Source organism: Calonectris borealis, chromosome 2, assembly GCF_964195595.1.
Source record: "Calonectris borealis chromosome 2, bCalBor7.hap1.2, whole genome shotgun sequence".
In the NCBI taxonomy this organism is placed as follows: domain Eukaryota; kingdom Metazoa; phylum Chordata; class Aves; order Procellariiformes; family Procellariidae; genus Calonectris; species Calonectris borealis.
Genome location: NC_134313.1, coordinates 95,937,834 through 95,955,041, shown reverse-complemented (window position 1 = coordinate 95,955,041; position 17,208 = coordinate 95,937,834). Strand labels below are relative to the sequence as shown.

Below are 17,208 nucleotides of genomic sequence, written 5' to 3'. Positions count from 1 at the left end.
CATTGCCTCTCCCAAGATCTCACTGAGCTCACTGCCCATTCACTAGAGCATCCTATGCTAGATTCTAACTTGCACCAATTATAAGTGGTTTGTAAAGTAAGGAGAACCTAATTCTGCCGCCTGTTCTCACACTGAACAGCAATTTATTGCTTATGTAGTCGGACAGATTTCAAAGGGATTATATTCAAATATATGGACATACTCCAATATAAAGATGACAGAATTCATCCTCTGAACTTGTTCTTCAGAAGATTATCATCTTCTACCTATCTACCTATTATTATTATATCTTGAGTCTCATTATTTTCTTTGTCTTTGTATTAGGAGTAAGGAAATGCATGAATCCTGTGAGCATACCTAGTGAGCATAATAATTGGTGAAGATGAAGGAAGATTTTTTTTTTTATTATTATTAATTAAAATGGAGAAGTACCGAACACTTGTTACTACCTAAAAAGGCTGGCAGTGCTGGTGTCAAAGACAGATTCAGAAAGCTAAATTTATTTGTAACTACTTACCTGCAAGCAGAGATAATCTTTCCTCAGCTCTGCTTCCTTTGCCCGTTAGCTTTAGTCAGTGCTTTGTTTCTTCTCTTCGGGGACTGGCTGAAAGACAAATTTTGGCACAGTTACCCCAGATATAAAAAACAGAAACAGAAATAAAATAAAAAGAAAGTTCTGTCTAGAAGTGTGAAGGCATGTAAAGAAATATTGATAATTCATCTTATCTTACAAATGCATCAGAAGCATGATATATTTAGAAACATGTCCCTAATGCACTATCATGAATGCTGGCCAGAGCTCTGGGGACAAAAAACTGATAGTGACACAAGATGAAAGATCAAAATTGTCAAGGATCATGCAAAATTACGTTAACTTAAACTCTACCATTACTATAATTCACTGGATATGGGTATATTGTTTTCCTCATTCAAATGAAAACATTGCTCCATAGTTTCCTTTCCGCTCCAGAAATACTCTCTTTAGATTTCTTTGCTTCAGTGTCATATTTAAACTGTTGGGTTTTTTCTGGACCAAAAGACCAAGCCACCAGAACAAAAAGTCATGTGGGTGCATAGCATCATATAAAATGAAAACACATTACAAGTGGAAAATCATATTCCCCCTCCCTTCATCACACAGTCAAAAAACTAAACAGATAGCTTACTTACAATCCACTTAATCCTTGTTGCTTAACATATCCATTGTAAACCATAGTTTTGCTTAACCTTTCTTTCTCTTAAAAAAAAAAAAAGAATTATTAGTGTCTTCGACACATCCCATTCTGAGAGGTCACACCTTTCCCCAATAACACCTTTTCAACATATTATACAAGAACTTTCCACTTTTATTTTACCTTGGATTACACATTTTCTTACGTCAGCTCCACTCCACCTTATAGCAATGTGATACTTCTACCCCCACTGATACCTTGCTCTAGGAATTGCTTCCAGGAAATAATCACACAAGAAGTATTTATAAGAAAACGCTTAGTGAAGTGGATTTTCAGGGAAGGACTTACGCGATAGCCCGTGACCTGAGTGGAGCTAGTCCCCTAGTATCGTCTGACAAGAGGGCCCATGCCCACAATGCAGAGAGTAGGAGAAGAACCGGGATGCACCCAAGCAGCAGGTTGTCTTTGATTTCCCATACCTGGGACATGGGACTGGGTAACCAGAAAAAATCCCACAGCACTGTGTTAGCTGTGCATGTATCCCCAACACTGCAGCATGGAGAATCTGGGATGAACAGCACAACGTTTACCTTTGCCACCATCACATGACTGTGCGCATACTTATACATACTCACACATGCTTTTATATATACTCATGTACACATTCATATATGACAAAAACTCAAGAGAAGAACAAACTTTGCTCTAGCAAGACGACTTAGATGCAATCATGATCTTTAGCAAAAAAGGTTGGCAGTACCATCTGTAACCAACCTGGCAAACTGGAAATCACAAGTCAGCAAAAAAGATACAGGGGTGGCTATAAAGAGATTCTCAGTTGCTCTTAAACAAAATATCAGTCCTTGTTGTACAGCTAAGTTTGCTTCCTAAGCTAAAAATTTCGATATCCACTAAAAAAGGAAGGAAAAAAAAAATTCAAAATAACTAAATAAGTTAGCCTGGCTGGGTGACAGCTATAGAGGAATATAATGATAGTGTAAATCACAGAGGAGGGAGAGGAATTACACAGCATGACTCTAAGGGGCATAAATGAAAGAGTAGGATGAACTTAGGGAAAAGGGTGGCATAGGCTGAGCGTCAGAAAACATTTCTTAACAGCAAGATACAATACAAAGTAGAATATTTTTCCCACAGAAAGGGAAGTTATTTAAGACTAAATTAGATAAAACACTGGAAAACACAGAAAAGAAAGCATTTCTGAATTGATGAGATCACAGATAAGAACACTTAATAAATCCTGTCCTTCCCGCTTCTCATGATTAGGTTTCTCAGTAAGATTTCAGTATAACAAATAATCACACAGCGAAAATACGTTCATTTCTTGTTGGGTTCTTGTCTTGAAAAATACCTTGGATTTCATCCGCATTAAGATTAGAAGTGTCATTTGCATTTGATGCAACTGTTACACACTGAACTATTCAAGCATTATTCGTAATTTTAACCCCCTATTACTTATTCTCTTGCCTATTGTTGTAACACAAAATTATCCTTTTAATTGTGGACTTTTATAGCATTTTTATTTCAGGCATTTTAAAGTACTTTACCAACATATGTCCACTATCAACACCCTTCAAAATCAATATGGTATATATCAACATTGCATGTCATTGATCCAGATGTTATCCCACGATTGCTGAACTGTCCAGCTGCTTAACATGATACATAACTAGCAGGCAACATGATGCCCATGAAATCCTCTGGTGTTGCACATGGCCACAGGAAATTAGAAGATTAAAACTGAGGCTAACAAGGAAAACAAAATTCAGTGTTTCTTTCAGTTCGATGCCTGCAGCATGAGAGATCATGAACCAGTAAAGGCTTAGGAGCAGTAGTAAAACAGGTATTCCCTTACATGACCAAGTATTACAACAAAAACCCACTACTGGTTTGTTTCTCTCCCCGCCCCCCTCCCATTATTACTATTCTTATAGTCTTACTTTAAACAACACAAAACATTTTGCAATTCAATTCGGAAAGAGATGGGGTAACTCACAAAAAGTTACTAAGAGAAGAGTTTTGTCCCAGTGAACCCTTAGGTAGAATTTTCCAAAATGCACAAATAATTTAGGAGCATAGCTGAATTTGAAACATGGAAGTTTCTCCTCCTGATTAAAAATGTTCTTTTCTATGGGGCAACCAAATAAATACATATTTTTTAAAAAAGCAGAGTTATTCAAGGCCTTCTTTTGACACTGTGGAAATCTTACTCACTATAGCATATGGTTAAATTATAGTTTGTTACATTTGTGACTGAAATCTCAAAATTCTCGTGATTTTTAGTCCTAATTTTAAAGGTCCTACTCTACAGTGGGTAGGATCTCACTGTGCACAACACTGTCGATCAAGAACTAAGAGCAGGGAAGAAGAGAAAGAAACCGCACCACAGCAGCAGGGAAAAGTTAGCACGTTTTCACAAACTGAAAAACAATAATTAAAAGAGGCGATAATATCACGACAATCAATTATCATTCTGATCCCCAAAGAAAAATAATGAACACAAAGAGCAGCGTACCAGGAAAGCACATGCTCTCTTAAAGTCTTGAGTGCCATGTCATAAAGCTGTAGTGTACCACACGGAACAATTCGTCAATGTGCGACAAAACATCCAACATGTACCACAGAATATAACAGCTGTTTCCTTTCACACCAGTCCACAGTCTCTGCAGGTATTTCATCCAAATTCTGCCCCTTTTTTTTAAGCAGCTACATATTTAATATATTAGTAACTGTTCCAGATATTGATACTATTACATCATTCTCAAAGTGTTTATTTATCCAGAGATGCAGAAAGGCAAGGCATAGGCCACATTCCTTCCTCAGGCCAAATGCCAAAAGCAAAGACTTCTGTACAAATGAACACCCACCAACCCCCTTCAACAATGATTATATGTATCACTGCAATTAATAAAAACATACCTCTAGCCCCATTCCCATAAAATGTAACAATAAAACAGCACTGAGTTTTAAACCAGAGAAGTTTGGGGATAAAAAAAAATCATCTGCCCATGTCTTGATTGGTCCTGGCTTGGTGTCTAGATTAAATCCAGGTGTGGATTCCCCCTAGGGAATGAGGAGGCAGTTAACAAAGTGACCATTACCGCTTCCCCGTACCTAGGCTCCATCGTTACGGGACGCAACAGTGGTCATTTGGGCTGTGTCTGTCCTTCAAATTCTCTGCGGGCTTGCAGTGATGCACGTACAGAGAAGGGTAGCAGAAACACGTGTACCCCAGTCACAGCAGAGGCAATGCCTACTTACTACAGAATAACAGGACTTCTGAGACCACAATCCATTGCTTCCAAGAAAACGCAATAATCAAATACATAAGAAAATAATTAATTTTTCCAGTCCGCAGCGCCAATCACAAAATTGACAAGTTCCTGCAAAAAATTGTTCTTCCCTCGAGTGTAATAAAGGTTGTCAGGAAAGGGAGACAAGAAGCAAGTCTTTTTTCCTTTGGTATGTTTACTTTGCATTTGATAGTACATTGCATGGGCTTATTGCTTACTCTAAACATATGAGGTTTCTGTGCTTCTTTAAGAGAAAAACATGGTTATCTAAAAATAGTTAAAAAATTAAAAAAAAAAAATCACAAAAACTGTCAGGGAGATTAAGAAACAGGATTAGCACCTGAGGCTATTTCAAAATCATTTATAATTACTTTACAAATATTAAATCAATAGTGTTCTTGTAAACAAAATTTACTTAATGTGTTTTGCTTTCTTCCCAATTGCTCTCTCATCTTTTAGAGCTGAAGACTGTAGCATCAAAACTTTATTTCTGACAATAACAAAGAGGGATGTCTCACAATAACAAAATTAGATGGAATAACTGCCACACTCATCTACAGAATGATTTCACATAACTTTGCTGAACTCTCAAAGCTAGGTTTTGCTCTGTACATGACAGACCTGTATCTTTTAAGCCGTCTGAAGCCCAACATCAAAACAAAGGGCAGGGTTGCCACTGCTGCTTTAAGGGAAGATGATAAATCTGCAGACACAAAGCAAGACTTCTGTTTTAACACGTATTAAGCACCCCAGCCACCAACAGCTGCCGAGACGGGGGAGCACCAGCACCTCAGAGGGACTCCACTTCTGGCATGGCAATCTGTGCCAACAGTATGGCTTGGGCTACAAGGAGAATTTGGTCCTACAGGCAACTAAAGAGCATGCTTGCTTAACATCTTTCTGTTTGAGTTTCCTGAATGCCAAAAGCTAGCCCAAAACACATTGTTTTGTAACTTACAAGGGAAGGCCTCAAAAGCGTGATGCTTGTCACAGTGTCTCAGGTGCTTACATTTTTCTACAAAAATGCAACATTTCCTCTAACATTTCTAGTTTTGGTTTTGATAAAGAGAATATCCAAGAAATTTGCTATGTATGGAAGATCTCAGTTTTCAGAAGCCTAAAGGGCTGCTAAAACATAGCACACTTGTAAAAATGAATTTGAGCTAAATCCAGGTGTGTCTATACTATTTACATCCAGAAGCATAGAACTATTTTAGTTCTATGTAATAAACTGTAAATTGCATCAGATGTAGAACAAACACAAATAATAATACTCAGAGTGCATATACAGTAAAATATGAGTTCCATTAGTAGCAGCAATTGAAGCACTTCTACCAGAGATGTAGAATGTATATAAATATCTACTATATAGTAGAATGTATATAAACACCTACTATATACAAAACATATTGTGGAGAAAGTAGGAACCCTGTAATGATTACAAATAATTCATATTGTTGATAATATTTAAAAATCAGTATTAAATACAGCTAGGGCATCATACCTGTGAGTTACAAAGTCAAGTTTATTCTGCAATGGAAAACTTTCAGCAGAGGAGGACACCAAGTATGCACTGTTTTGAGCAACAAAAAGAGCAGGATGCCTCTGGTATAAACAATGAAAGAAGTGCTTAAGTAGAAAAAGAGGCCCCAGCCTCAAAGCAGAGAATAATAAAAAACAAGATTTAGCAAATAAACAGGCAGAACCTACTTTTTAAATGGTTCAGGTAACCTCTTGTTCTGTGGACTGTACAATACCTAGGCACTGCATACACTGATTCCTGCCTAGGTACTGCCCTCTTCAAGGCCAGTTTCAACACATGTGGGCCTGTGTGTTAAATTCACCCCAAGGCCAACACAGCTGTTCACTTTCTGAAAACCTGCACAAATGGGGAACCTTAGAGGAGGGCACTGATAAAACCCATGTGGTCACTTCTCAGGGCTTTGGAAAAAGTAAGAAAAATAGTAAGTAAATAGAGATTTCCCATTGAAAATAAAAGCACAAAGGCTGGAAATGCTTGCTAACCTCCTTCAGAGGCTCTCCCTACTTAACTTAAACAGTACCTGAACTATAACTACACAGCTCAAGTTAGTTTAAATAACAGAATTCAACTTAACACAGGATACTGAGAGAGGAACAACTCACACCTCATTGCAGCATATCAGGCCCTGGTACACCAGCACAGGTGAACATTCACTGCAAACTTATACCACTAAACTCACATCACCTCTTGCTTGTTCCCAGGCCCTACACCAATCCCACCCTGCCAGCATCCACCTCCCCACGCAACGCACCCACAGAACAGGTATGGGCGCGCACAACCGCGCTGCTGTCACTGACCAGTTTATTTGAACGCTGGCTTTCCTTTCCCCAGCGCTTGGGCCTTCCCCCGCCCTGCCAGCGCTTGGGCCGTTCGCGGCCGCACCGACCGAGCCCGACAGGAGCCCCCGCGGGGAAGCGGCCGCGGCGGTCCCGCTTCAAGGCAGGCTGAGGAGTGAGCAGTAACCTCGCGGCGGAGCTGAAGGGAAGGAGGCCTGGCCGAGCCACCACACCTGCGGCGCCGGCGGGAGGGCCGACCCGGCGGGACCGCGCGGGCCTGGGGCCGACGCCGAGACCTCCTCGCGGAAACGCCGCCCGCCCGCCCCTCGGGGCCGCCTCAGCCGCGGAAGCGCCTTTACCCCCGCGGCGCCCAGGCCGCGGCCTCGCCCGGGCCCCGCCCCGGGCCTTGCGCTGGGCCCAGTCCGAGCCGCGGCCGCTGCCCCTCCGCGCCGCCACTCACCGCCAGGCCGTGCGCTCCCGCTCCTGCCGCCGCCGCGGGTGCCTCCGCCCCTGCCTGCCCGCCGCGGAGGCGCGCAGAGAGGCCAGCGCGGGTGGCGGGAGGCGGCTCCGGGGGCCGGCGCGGCCCCGGGCGCTCCGGGCGGGGAAAGGGGCCTCGCCGCTGGAGGACCCGCCTGGTGTCTGCAACATGGCAGCGTCCAGCCGGGCCCAGGTGCTGCGGTTGTACCGGGCCCTGCTGCGGGAGAGCCAGCGCTTCAGCGGCTACAACTACAGGTGCGCTCCCGGCCCGGGTGGGGACGGGCTCCGGGGCGGGCAGCGGCCCCGGCCCCGGTTCTCCCCGCGAAGGCGTGGTGGTAACGGGGGCGTGGGGATGCCGGCGTTGTTTGGGGCTGGGCAGGGGCCGCGTGAGGGGCTCGGTTTTGGCGGGCGCGGAGGAGCTGTGGCCTCCGGGGACCCCGCGGAGGAGCGGGCGGCCGCCCAGGCCGAGCCGTACCCTGGGGGCGGGAGCGAGAGCGGGCTCGGCCGCCGCGGCCGGCCGGGGCCCGACTTGGGGCGCAGGGGAGGGTCAGCCCCCGGTCACTGTGCTCCTGCCTGTGCCTGGCCCCGGGCTGCCTCAAAAGCACCAGGTTATGGGCCCTCCCTGTTGTAGGAAGAAGGGACAGGACAAAGGTTGTCCCAGCCTGAACAAGCTTGTGCCTGGTCTGGATGCTGCCCTTCTCCCGGCGGGGGAGAGCCGGGGCCAGGTTGCAGCCCTGGTTGTGCCGGAGAAGGCTGGCTTCCCTGCCAAACCCCGGCGCCACGTGCTGTGCCCGAGCTCAGGGTGCTGTGTGTGATGAGGGAGCAGGGCTCACTCGTCCCGCTGCACAGGATGCCGCACTGCGCGGCTGGCTGCCTTCTCTGTCTGCTGGTGAGAGACGTGCACCGTTTGTTGGCAAAAGGTATGCCGGCCTGCGTGCTGCAGGCAGAGGCCTGGTCTCCGTTAGATATCCCCTGCATTCACAGGGGGTGCTCCCCACCAGCATTGGCAAAATTGTATTACCCACGAGTAGTTTATCTACTTTGCTGCTCAATTGGACCACGGGCAGAGACACGTGAGCTACCTTTGCTGTGAATCATCTCCAGCCTGGCAAGAATTGGGAACAGAAGGCTTTGAACTTGCATAACCATGGTGAGCTCTGCACTCTTCAATGCATAAGTATTCCCCAAACCTCATGGGTGAGGGAGTGGCCTGAGAAGAAAGACTGCGGGGCTGAAATTGAGCTGGAGCTAATAAACCTTCATTGCTAACTCCATGCAGCAACATGTGTGTGCATCATGTTCCCCTCCTCCTTCTTTAGTTCCCCTGCTGTTAAGGCTTCCCCCTGCTCTTTGCTGTCCTGAGTATCCCAGCTTGCCGTTATTCTGGCTAACAAAGAGAGGATTGTATGTAGTGGGGATGGCTGAAGGCCCGTGAGATGTGCAGTTGGTGAACGGTTGAATGTAGCTCCTGTCTGGGCCGTGGAGTGTTTTCAGCAATGGGTTTGTGCTGGGGAGTGATCCGTGAGGAAGCTGAGTCCATAGCAGTGGGAGGAAGCAAGCCAGCGCCACCTCACAGTGGTTGCACAGGTAATTGGTGGCACCAGCCTCACAGACCACATGTGCACTCCCCTCTGCCCAGCCCCTTGCTGATGGAGCACAGGGGACTTGGGAAATTGTTGTCATCTATTCTCTGTAAACCATACCCAGCCCCCCTCCCCAGGTCACCCAAAAATGAAGTATGTACCTGGAGACGGGGTTTGGCTGTATGGAAATTTTGGCATGCAGCTCAAAGGCAAGGCTAACTATCACGGAACAATAGGTGCATCAATGAGTTTTCTGCTTAACACAGTGTAAAACTTTTCATTCTGTTTCTTTTAGTGTTTTTATACTGGCAAATTTTAAAGGCTAGAAATTATAAGATAGGCGTTTACCTTGGATATTTGATTTTTTGACACCATATCACGGTGCAAGTTTTCCCTTTCCTTAAAGGAAAGATCTCAGTTTTTGATGGGCCTGTCCTTAGATACTATGAAATCGGCAACTGTATAAAATCTGGTGGTGTATACACGTTTGTGAGCACTAAAAGCAGTAGCAGTTTCTAGCAAGAAACGATCAGCAGCTATTATATGTAGAGATCTGTTGGGACCACAACAACAATTCTGCCTTGGGTTTATGCCGTACTGATAACTAAAATGGACACCCCGCTAGCTTCATCCATGCCAAGATAAGCAGTCCTGCCATGTCCTCAGGGCTGCTGTAATGTGATATGGTAATACCCTGGAGTAAACCTAATGACTTCGAAAAGAACCAACTTGTAGCAAAGTAGAAAGCATTAAAGATTAATCTTATTGATAAATGATTTCGGTTAGAGAATATCAGAATATTTTATTATTGCAAACAGTGCATATTTGTAAGTGTATGCCTGGAATATGATCAGCTGGTTATTGTCTCCTTATTTGCTTGCTGTGCTTTTTCTCCTAAACGTGTACATATAGATTGTGACAGAAAATCCAATATTTTTGTTTTGTGACTTTCCTAGTAAATATATTTTATATGTCATCTGGCAGTACCAAATTTTCTTCTACCACCCAAAAGAACTTTTAGTGCCCTAACTGTGAAGAATAACGTTCATGTCTTAAAATAACTGAGGTCACCACTGACAGTCTTCAGAATAAGAACACACAGGAGCATCTCCAGAATCCTGCAGTATACATTATGGAGTGTTTGGAGGCCCAGATGTGTAGGCCAGGTTTTAACAGCAGGGAGAGAGAATTTAGCAGACTGTAAGTAATTTCATGTCTGCCCTTCTGCCCTGTTACCCATGCAGACAGTCTGAAGAAGGAAGTGTGATTTGTACTGGATATGCAAAGAGGGAAGATGTTAGGTTTTGAGTCTAAAAGGTGGTTCTTAATGAATATCCCATTTTCTTCTGCTTGGTTGAGAAAAAGTAGATCCTCTGACAGTTTGTAACGTGTCGGATTATGGTCTCAACTAGATTGATTTAAGGGATAATTTCTAAATAGAATTTCTTTTGTGATTTAAATAATGGCTTTATGTTGTGTCTCTTTTTTGGTACAGAAAACAAAAGAATTTATAAACTTGTGAAAGTTAAAACACATCTGGTTGCAAATGAGGATAATCTGAACTTCAAAGTTTCTTGTTTGTTTAACATGACTGAAGCTCAGTGCTGAAAACTCACAGGAATCTAGTGGAAGAGGGTTTTCTCTAGAAGGGTGGCACAGGACTGGAGCAGGTTGCCCCGAGAGATTTTGACATGTCCATTTTTGAAGGTTTTTGTGACAGGTTGAACCAAACAGCGCCTTGGCTGATCTGATCTTGTTGCAGGTAGGCCTACTTCAAGTGGGAGGTTGGCTTGGATAAGCTCCAGAGGTTATAGCTAACCAACATTATTATGATTTTCAGGTCCCCAGCCTTCCTTGGCCTATAAAGATACTAACACTGGCTAATAAGTTCTGGGAAGCATCATATGACATGTTTCTGGCTGGTCTCCTTTCTAATTCTTTAATTTCTTGTAGTTATGAGCAATGTCAGAAGCTTTAAGTCTCTCTGTTGGAATTTTTCTGCAGATTTTTTTTTAGGGTATTTCTTGATTTATTGTGTATTTATTTCAGTTATCCATTATGTTCTCTGTTAACTGGTGGATGTTGCGTTTTTATTTATAGATATATTTTTTCTTGTCTGTGTAAATCACATTTTAATGGAGTTTGATTTTTCTATTAGAATGTGCAATATTATTTGATTAATTAATAAAACTACCCAGAATATAGAAGAATCAGGGAAATAAATTTGTCAAAACAGGTTTTGCATTGGAAACAAGTTAATTGAATGCATGCAGTTTCATCTGAGACGTGTCCTTCAAGATTTTAAAACTAGTAAATCTGATTTTTTGCAAATCTCTGCTAACCTAAGAACAAAACCAAGCAAAATAAGTTATATTGTTTTTTCAGTGCCAATTGCTTTTCCTGCTTTGAAAAACATAGTTGTTGGTTTGATTTTAGGGAGTCATATAACATAGAACTATAGAACAGCCCTGGTTGGAAGGGACGTCCGAAGATCATCTGGTCCAACCTTTCGTGGGAAAGGGAGCCTAGGTGAGGTTATCTAGCACCCTGTCCAGTCATGTCTTGAAAACCTCCGGTGATCAGGACTCTACCACATCCCTGGGGAGGCTGTTTCAGTGATTGATTGTTCTCACTGTAATCAATTTCTTTCCTATGTCCAGATGAAACCTCTCCCAGTGCCGCTGTACCCGTTGCCCCTTGTCCTCTCCATGTGGCTCTTTGTGAAGAGAGAGCCTCCATCCTCTTTGTAGCTGCCCTTTATGTACTGGAAAGCTGTGGTGAGATCCCCCCGAGCCTCCTCCAGGTAGAAGAGACCTAACTCCTTCAGTCTTTCCCCACAGGGCAGGTTCTCCAGCCCTTTAATCATCTTTGTGGCCCTCCTTTGGACTTCTCCAGTCTGTCCGCATCTTTCTCGAATCGTGGGGACCAGAGCTGGTCACTACTCCAGGTGCAGCCTGACAGGCGCCGAGTAGAGTGGCATTATCATGTCTCTGTCTCTGCTAGTAATGCCGCTGCAGATGCAGCCCAGGATCCGATTTGCCGTCGTTGCTGCAGTGGCACACTGCTGGCTCACGTTCAGCTTGTTGTCCAAAAGGACCCCCACGTCTCTTTTGGCAACACTGCTCCCCAGCCACACAGATCCTACCCTGTGCTCTTTGTTTATATCCTCCCAGGTGCAGGACCTTGCACTTGTCTGTGTTAAACTTCATACAGATTTTGATTTGTCTTGCTCTGAAAGATTTTATCAACTTGTGGAAAATCTTCACTTTAAAAATCTCAAGGTGCTTATGATAAATGTGGCTTTCTTATTTTGCAGGAAAGTTTAGGAAGTAAAAATTCAGGGATTGCACTGTATAGGGCAGAGCATGTTCTTAAAGTGTGTTTAGTCTTTTGGCATTAAAGCTGTTGTTCTGAAAAAAAGTTTGTGATTCCTGTGTTTTTGCACTAAGCTTAATATCTGAATTTAATGTAAAAGTTTGGTGAGATAAAGTTTTAACATTACAACTTATGTTTCTACAGTTTGAGGTCTTTCGCATGCATGAAATCAGAGTAAAGAACAATGATAATTACTAAAATAAAATGCTTGCTTATTTTTTCTTCGTGGCAATGAGTTGCTACTCCCATAAGTCTAGATGGGGAAAAAAGTCTGTTGTTCATAGTCGGTGTCATTAAATTTGGCACTGCTGTGCCAGGTATTCTGTATCTGTAGAGGTAGTAACTCTTACTGATATACATAAAAAGTAAGCTGATCTGTGTTTAAGAAAATATTTCAGCTGATGATCATTGCTGTGTATGCAAGATTTAGTCTGCTTTTTGCAAATAGGAAAACGGGAGAAGGAACTATGTCGGATGCCAGCTTCTGTTCTGTAAAGATTGATCGTGACTCCTGATTAAACACAAAAATAAACAGCCATCCTTGAACATTTGGACAAAGGGTCTGGTTTAGCAATGCACCATTTCTCATTGTTTCTGTTGCTGTTCCATTAATGTCAGTCTTTTCCATTTTAAGACGACACCAAGTTGGGCGGGAGTGTTGATCTGCTGGAGGGTAGGAAGGCTCTGCAGAGGGACCTGGACAGGCTGGATCGATGGGCCGAGGCCAACTGTATGAGGTTCAACAAGGCCAAGTGCCGGGTCCTGCACTTCGGCCACAACAACCGCATGCAACGCTACAGGCTTGGGGAAGAGTGGCTGGAAAGCTGCCCAGAGGAAAAGGACCTGGGGGTGCTGGTTGACAGCCGGCTGAACATGAGCCGGCAGTGTGCCCAGGTGGCCAAGAAGGCCAATGGCATCCTGGCCTGTATCAGAAATGGTGTGGCCAGCAGGAGCAGGGAGGTGATCGTGCCCCTGTACTCGGCACTGGTGAGGCCGCACCTCGAATACTGTGTTCACTTTTGGGCCCCTCACTACAAGAAGGACATGGAGGTGCTGGAGCATGTCCAGAGGAGGGCAACGAAGCTGGTGAAGGGCCTGGAGCACAAGTCTTGTGAGGAGCGGCTGAGGGAACTGGGACTGTTCAGCCTGGAGAAGAGGAGGCTGAGGGGAGACCTCATCGCGCTCTACAACTACCTGAAAGGAGGTTGTAGCGAGGTGGGTGTTGGTCTCTTCTGCCAAGTAACAAGCGATAGGACAAGAGGAAATGGCCTCAAGTTGTGCCAGGGGAGGTTTAGACTGGACATTAGGAGAAATTTCTTTACTGAAAGAGTGGTCAGGCCTTGGAACAGGCTGCCCAGGGAAGTGATGGAGTCACCATCCCTGGAGGTATTTAAAAGACGTGTAGATGAGGCCCTTAGGGACATGGTGTAGTGGGCATGGTGGTGTTGGGTTGACGGCTGGACTCGATGATCTTAGAGGTCTTTTCCAACCTTAATGATTCTATGATTCTGTGCTCAGAAAGTGCCTTCTCCTACTGCTGTAACAGAAGGAAAGAGGATGTCCGGAAGTAAGTTGTTACTGCCATCGCAATTCAGGCTGTCCGCTTCTGCGTGGCACCTGTCTCAATGGTTCCTCAAACCGAGGAAAGAGCAGGCTGTGGGAATAGTCAGATACACACGGGCACCAGTTCAGAGCATTCATGAGAGTGGCTGTATTTTTGCACAAATGTAGGTTGAGTTGACCTGTACTTGCATAATGACCTGTTCTTCAAGAAGGCGTAAAGCTTTTAAGATTCTGCTAACAACTCTTTCAACCACACAATTCACACCAAATAAAACTTTAAAAAAGCCCAGCCAAACAAACAAACAAACCCCACAACAAAAACAAAAAAAACCCGCTTTTTCAGAAATGGGTTTCTTTTTCTTCCTCCCCACATACCTTATTTGGTCACTTTAATTGAAAAATCTTACTTTGCTTTTAGTCCCTGGTGTATAGCATCTGGTCACTCATTCTTTTTGCAGTTTTATTGCTCGGGTAATTTAACAACCACGTTCAAATTTTACATGTGACAGTTATCCAAGCTGAATAAGCCTTTTTCTCACTAGTTCTCCTAATGAAGCTTGTGATTGACAAGATCTGCCAGCAGATTGTCAGCTCTCGGTATCATATGTCTGTATGTCAAAAAGGAAAAAAAAGACTAAATGGTGACTTTAAAAACAAAAAAATCCAAAACGATAATGAGAAAACAGAGACATGCAGTGTTATAGAAAGTGTGTTCTGTCCGAAGTGGTAGTTTGTAGCTGAGATAAGAAATGCAGGGGAAAAAAAAATTGCCAGTTCTGTCCAGCAGAGCTGTCCGACTTCTTTGTAGGAGTAAGGTGACTGAACTGCAGCTTTACAATATCCGTTTTTTTCCTTGGCTGCGCAAAGAAAGCGGATAACTTTTTTATTTCCTTCTCTCTATGTAATTGCTGGCTGTGTTCTGAGTGAGAATAAACTTTAGAAGTTTTTGAGTTAATTTCCCACATGATGAGTACGCAGCTATCTCTGTAATCTACTTGAGAAGTACAAAAAAGTCAGGGCTGCAAGCAACTGTGGTATTCCTGAGCCTGGGGTGCAGGGTGGTTTCCATCCTACGCTGTTGCAGACACTTGTTTTGGCCTGGCAGCTGCATGACCCAAAATCATGGGCAAACGGGCACTGCACGTTTGCAGATCAGTTTTGTAGCGCGTTCACACAGACTTGTGGTTGGCCTTATTAATGTCTCTTTCTCTGGGGAATTAAATTTTGGCCATTGTTTCAGTCACCACATACCATGCAGATATTTTGCTATTATGTTATTTTAGGGTCTTTTATGTATATTGCCTTATTCTATCAGAATCACATATGCTTCAATAGAGATGTCGGTATTTTAAGAGCTCTGGATGGTGCTCAATCTGCTGATTAGGATGGGAACTGTGAAAAAGACTGAGATGATTATACTCTGAATTGTAGTAAAATGTGGAAATGCATGCACTTTTGGGGAAAATCTAGAGGCATAAGAACATGATTTCAGATTGTCAGACGTAGGGCCTGACAGCATTGAAGTATTTCCATTTGACTTCAGTATTCTATATATAAAATACTTTGGAAAGACAACTAAAGCATTCTGTTCCAAAAATGTCAACATATAACCAGTAGATACCATCAGAACATATTAAAAGAAATTTTAAACCAAATGGAAACAATTTTGCCAAATGTTTTGATTTTTTGATAGTAACATTTCCCAACTGAAAATCATTCCATCAAAGTTCTGTTGATCATGTTCATTAGGAGTTGCTTTCTTGGATTTAAAGACACAACGGTGATTGTCATTTTCCAAATATATTCACTTTACTCTTGTAAAAGTATGTTCTTCCTAAACAATAAAGGTTATCTATGCATCGGTTTTGATGTAATTTTCTTGACTTTCTTTTTTTTGGCAGAGGAGAGTTTTGAATGTAATAACTTGGAGGGAGAGTTTGGAGCACATACATGGCATACAGAGTTCTGGAAAAATTGAAATTTTATAGTTGGAAGACAAATAAGTGGGGCTTCCTCAGAAGACTGATTAATGGACTTTGTTATTTTAGTAAAGGCACACAAATTGAGTAAATCTGATGTAGTTGTTATCCAAGACATTATCTGCATTTTTTGTATAGCACAATAGAACAGGGACATTTTTCTTTTTACGTAAGATTTAATTACCAGTAGAATTTGATTGAGAACTAATGAGAGTAATAGAAAAATTACAGCCTCTGGCAGTGATTCATGCCAATAGACATACGCATATGATTTCCAGTAGATGAAAAACACTTTGTAATGTAGTAATAGTTTTTAAGTATTGAAATACTTGTCCTAGCTCACCTCCTCCTTTCCTTACTCTTGGATGTGGCTTTAACATTTAGTTCCTCACTGTATCCATCTGTATGCTGCCTATGATGAAAAGATGCTGACCTCATAACATCAAGACTTATTCGAGACACAGTAGACACAGGCTATTATTTCAAGTATTCTTTAGAAGATCAGCATTCTGGATTTTAAAAAAAATCAAAGTAATTTTGCAAAAAAAAAAGAAACTGCAGTCGATCAGGCAATGTTTAGAACCACGTGCTGCAGCAACTGATAGCAAGGATGCTGTCTGAACTAACTCTGATAAAGCTCTTCCCATGTTTTTTTGGATTTGCTGACCAAGAAAGTACAGTCCTAGATTGTACATGGTTGTCTGCTTTTCCAAAAAAAATGGGCATAAAAAGAAAACTTTCTTGATTGTTTTCTTGCCTGTGTGAATACTTGGGCGAGCTGTTCCATGACTGTTTTGCACAGAACTCAGTATAGAGGATGTCTTCAGTGAGGAATATTTTTTAGAATTCTTCTTGATATTATAGTTCATTCTCAAGAATGAAGATGCCACAAACCATTCAGACAATATTCTGGCTAGGATGACATTGTGGAAAATGGCCTTTTTCCCTTACATTTTTTCTACTTTTTATTCTATTCTATTCATTTTCACCTGATCTCTGTATAACATTCTAACATTTTTCTCAGGATGCAACACACAACTGAACATTTAATATTATAATATTGAAAGAATTCAGGTGAGTTCAGATGCTGTCTTCCTTAACAGAATGTGTATGAAATAAAATCTTTAAATTATTCTTCAGAAAAATTTGAAGGTTCTGTGCCGTGAATGGCTAAATGTCAGGCTTGGCTGATATTCAGAGACTGATAATACTTAGGACTAGACTTTTCTTCAGTATCATGTTTGTTACAAAGTCTTGGGAAAAGCTGCTGCTTGGACATATTTCTAATTTTTTAAATAAATAGCAATTGTTTAAATCACATTTAAGTCTTCTAAAGAAAAGAAGCCTACACACAAAGTAAATACTATGTGTGTGTATGAATGTATTGGTATCAAGAGGGCAGGAATTCACTTCTGCTCCATCCCGGTAA

At 42.6% G+C, this 17,208-nt stretch overlaps 2 protein-coding genes across 21 annotated transcripts in view; one reads left to right on the top strand and one right to left on the bottom strand.

Annotated features, from left to right (window-relative positions):
- The window catches only part of FARS2 (phenylalanyl-tRNA synthetase 2, mitochondrial), a 248,678-nt gene extending 241,486 nt beyond the window's left edge, over nt 1–7,192 (bottom strand). For 2 of the 6 annotated variants that reach the window (XM_075142619.1, XM_075142621.1), the window contains exons 1-3: nt 6,824–7,189; nt 1,171–1,231; nt 518–604 (exon numbers count right to left, since the gene is read on the bottom strand). The gene's annotated coding sequence lies outside the window, so the exon portion shown is untranslated. Of the gene's footprint in view, nt 1–517; nt 605–1,170; nt 1,232–6,823 lie in introns of all 6 variants that reach the window. The other 4 variants (XM_075142620.1, XM_075142624.1, XM_075142618.1 and 1 more) reach the window with 3 other exon arrangements.
- Nucleotides 7,193–7,362: 170 nt separating this feature from the next.
- LYRM4 (LYR motif containing 4) overlaps nt 7,363–17,208 on the top strand; it is a 90,820-nt gene continuing 80,974 nt past the window's right edge. For all 15 annotated transcript variants that reach the window (XR_012672475.1, XR_012672472.1, XR_012672474.1 and 12 more), the window contains exon 1: nt 7,363–7,534. Coding sequence is in view for 8 of the 15 variants with exons in the window: in XM_075142628.1 (XP_074998729.1) it covers nt 7,449–7,534 (86 nt within the window). In the remaining 7 variants the exon portion in view is untranslated. The remainder of the gene's footprint in view (nt 7,535–17,208) is intronic.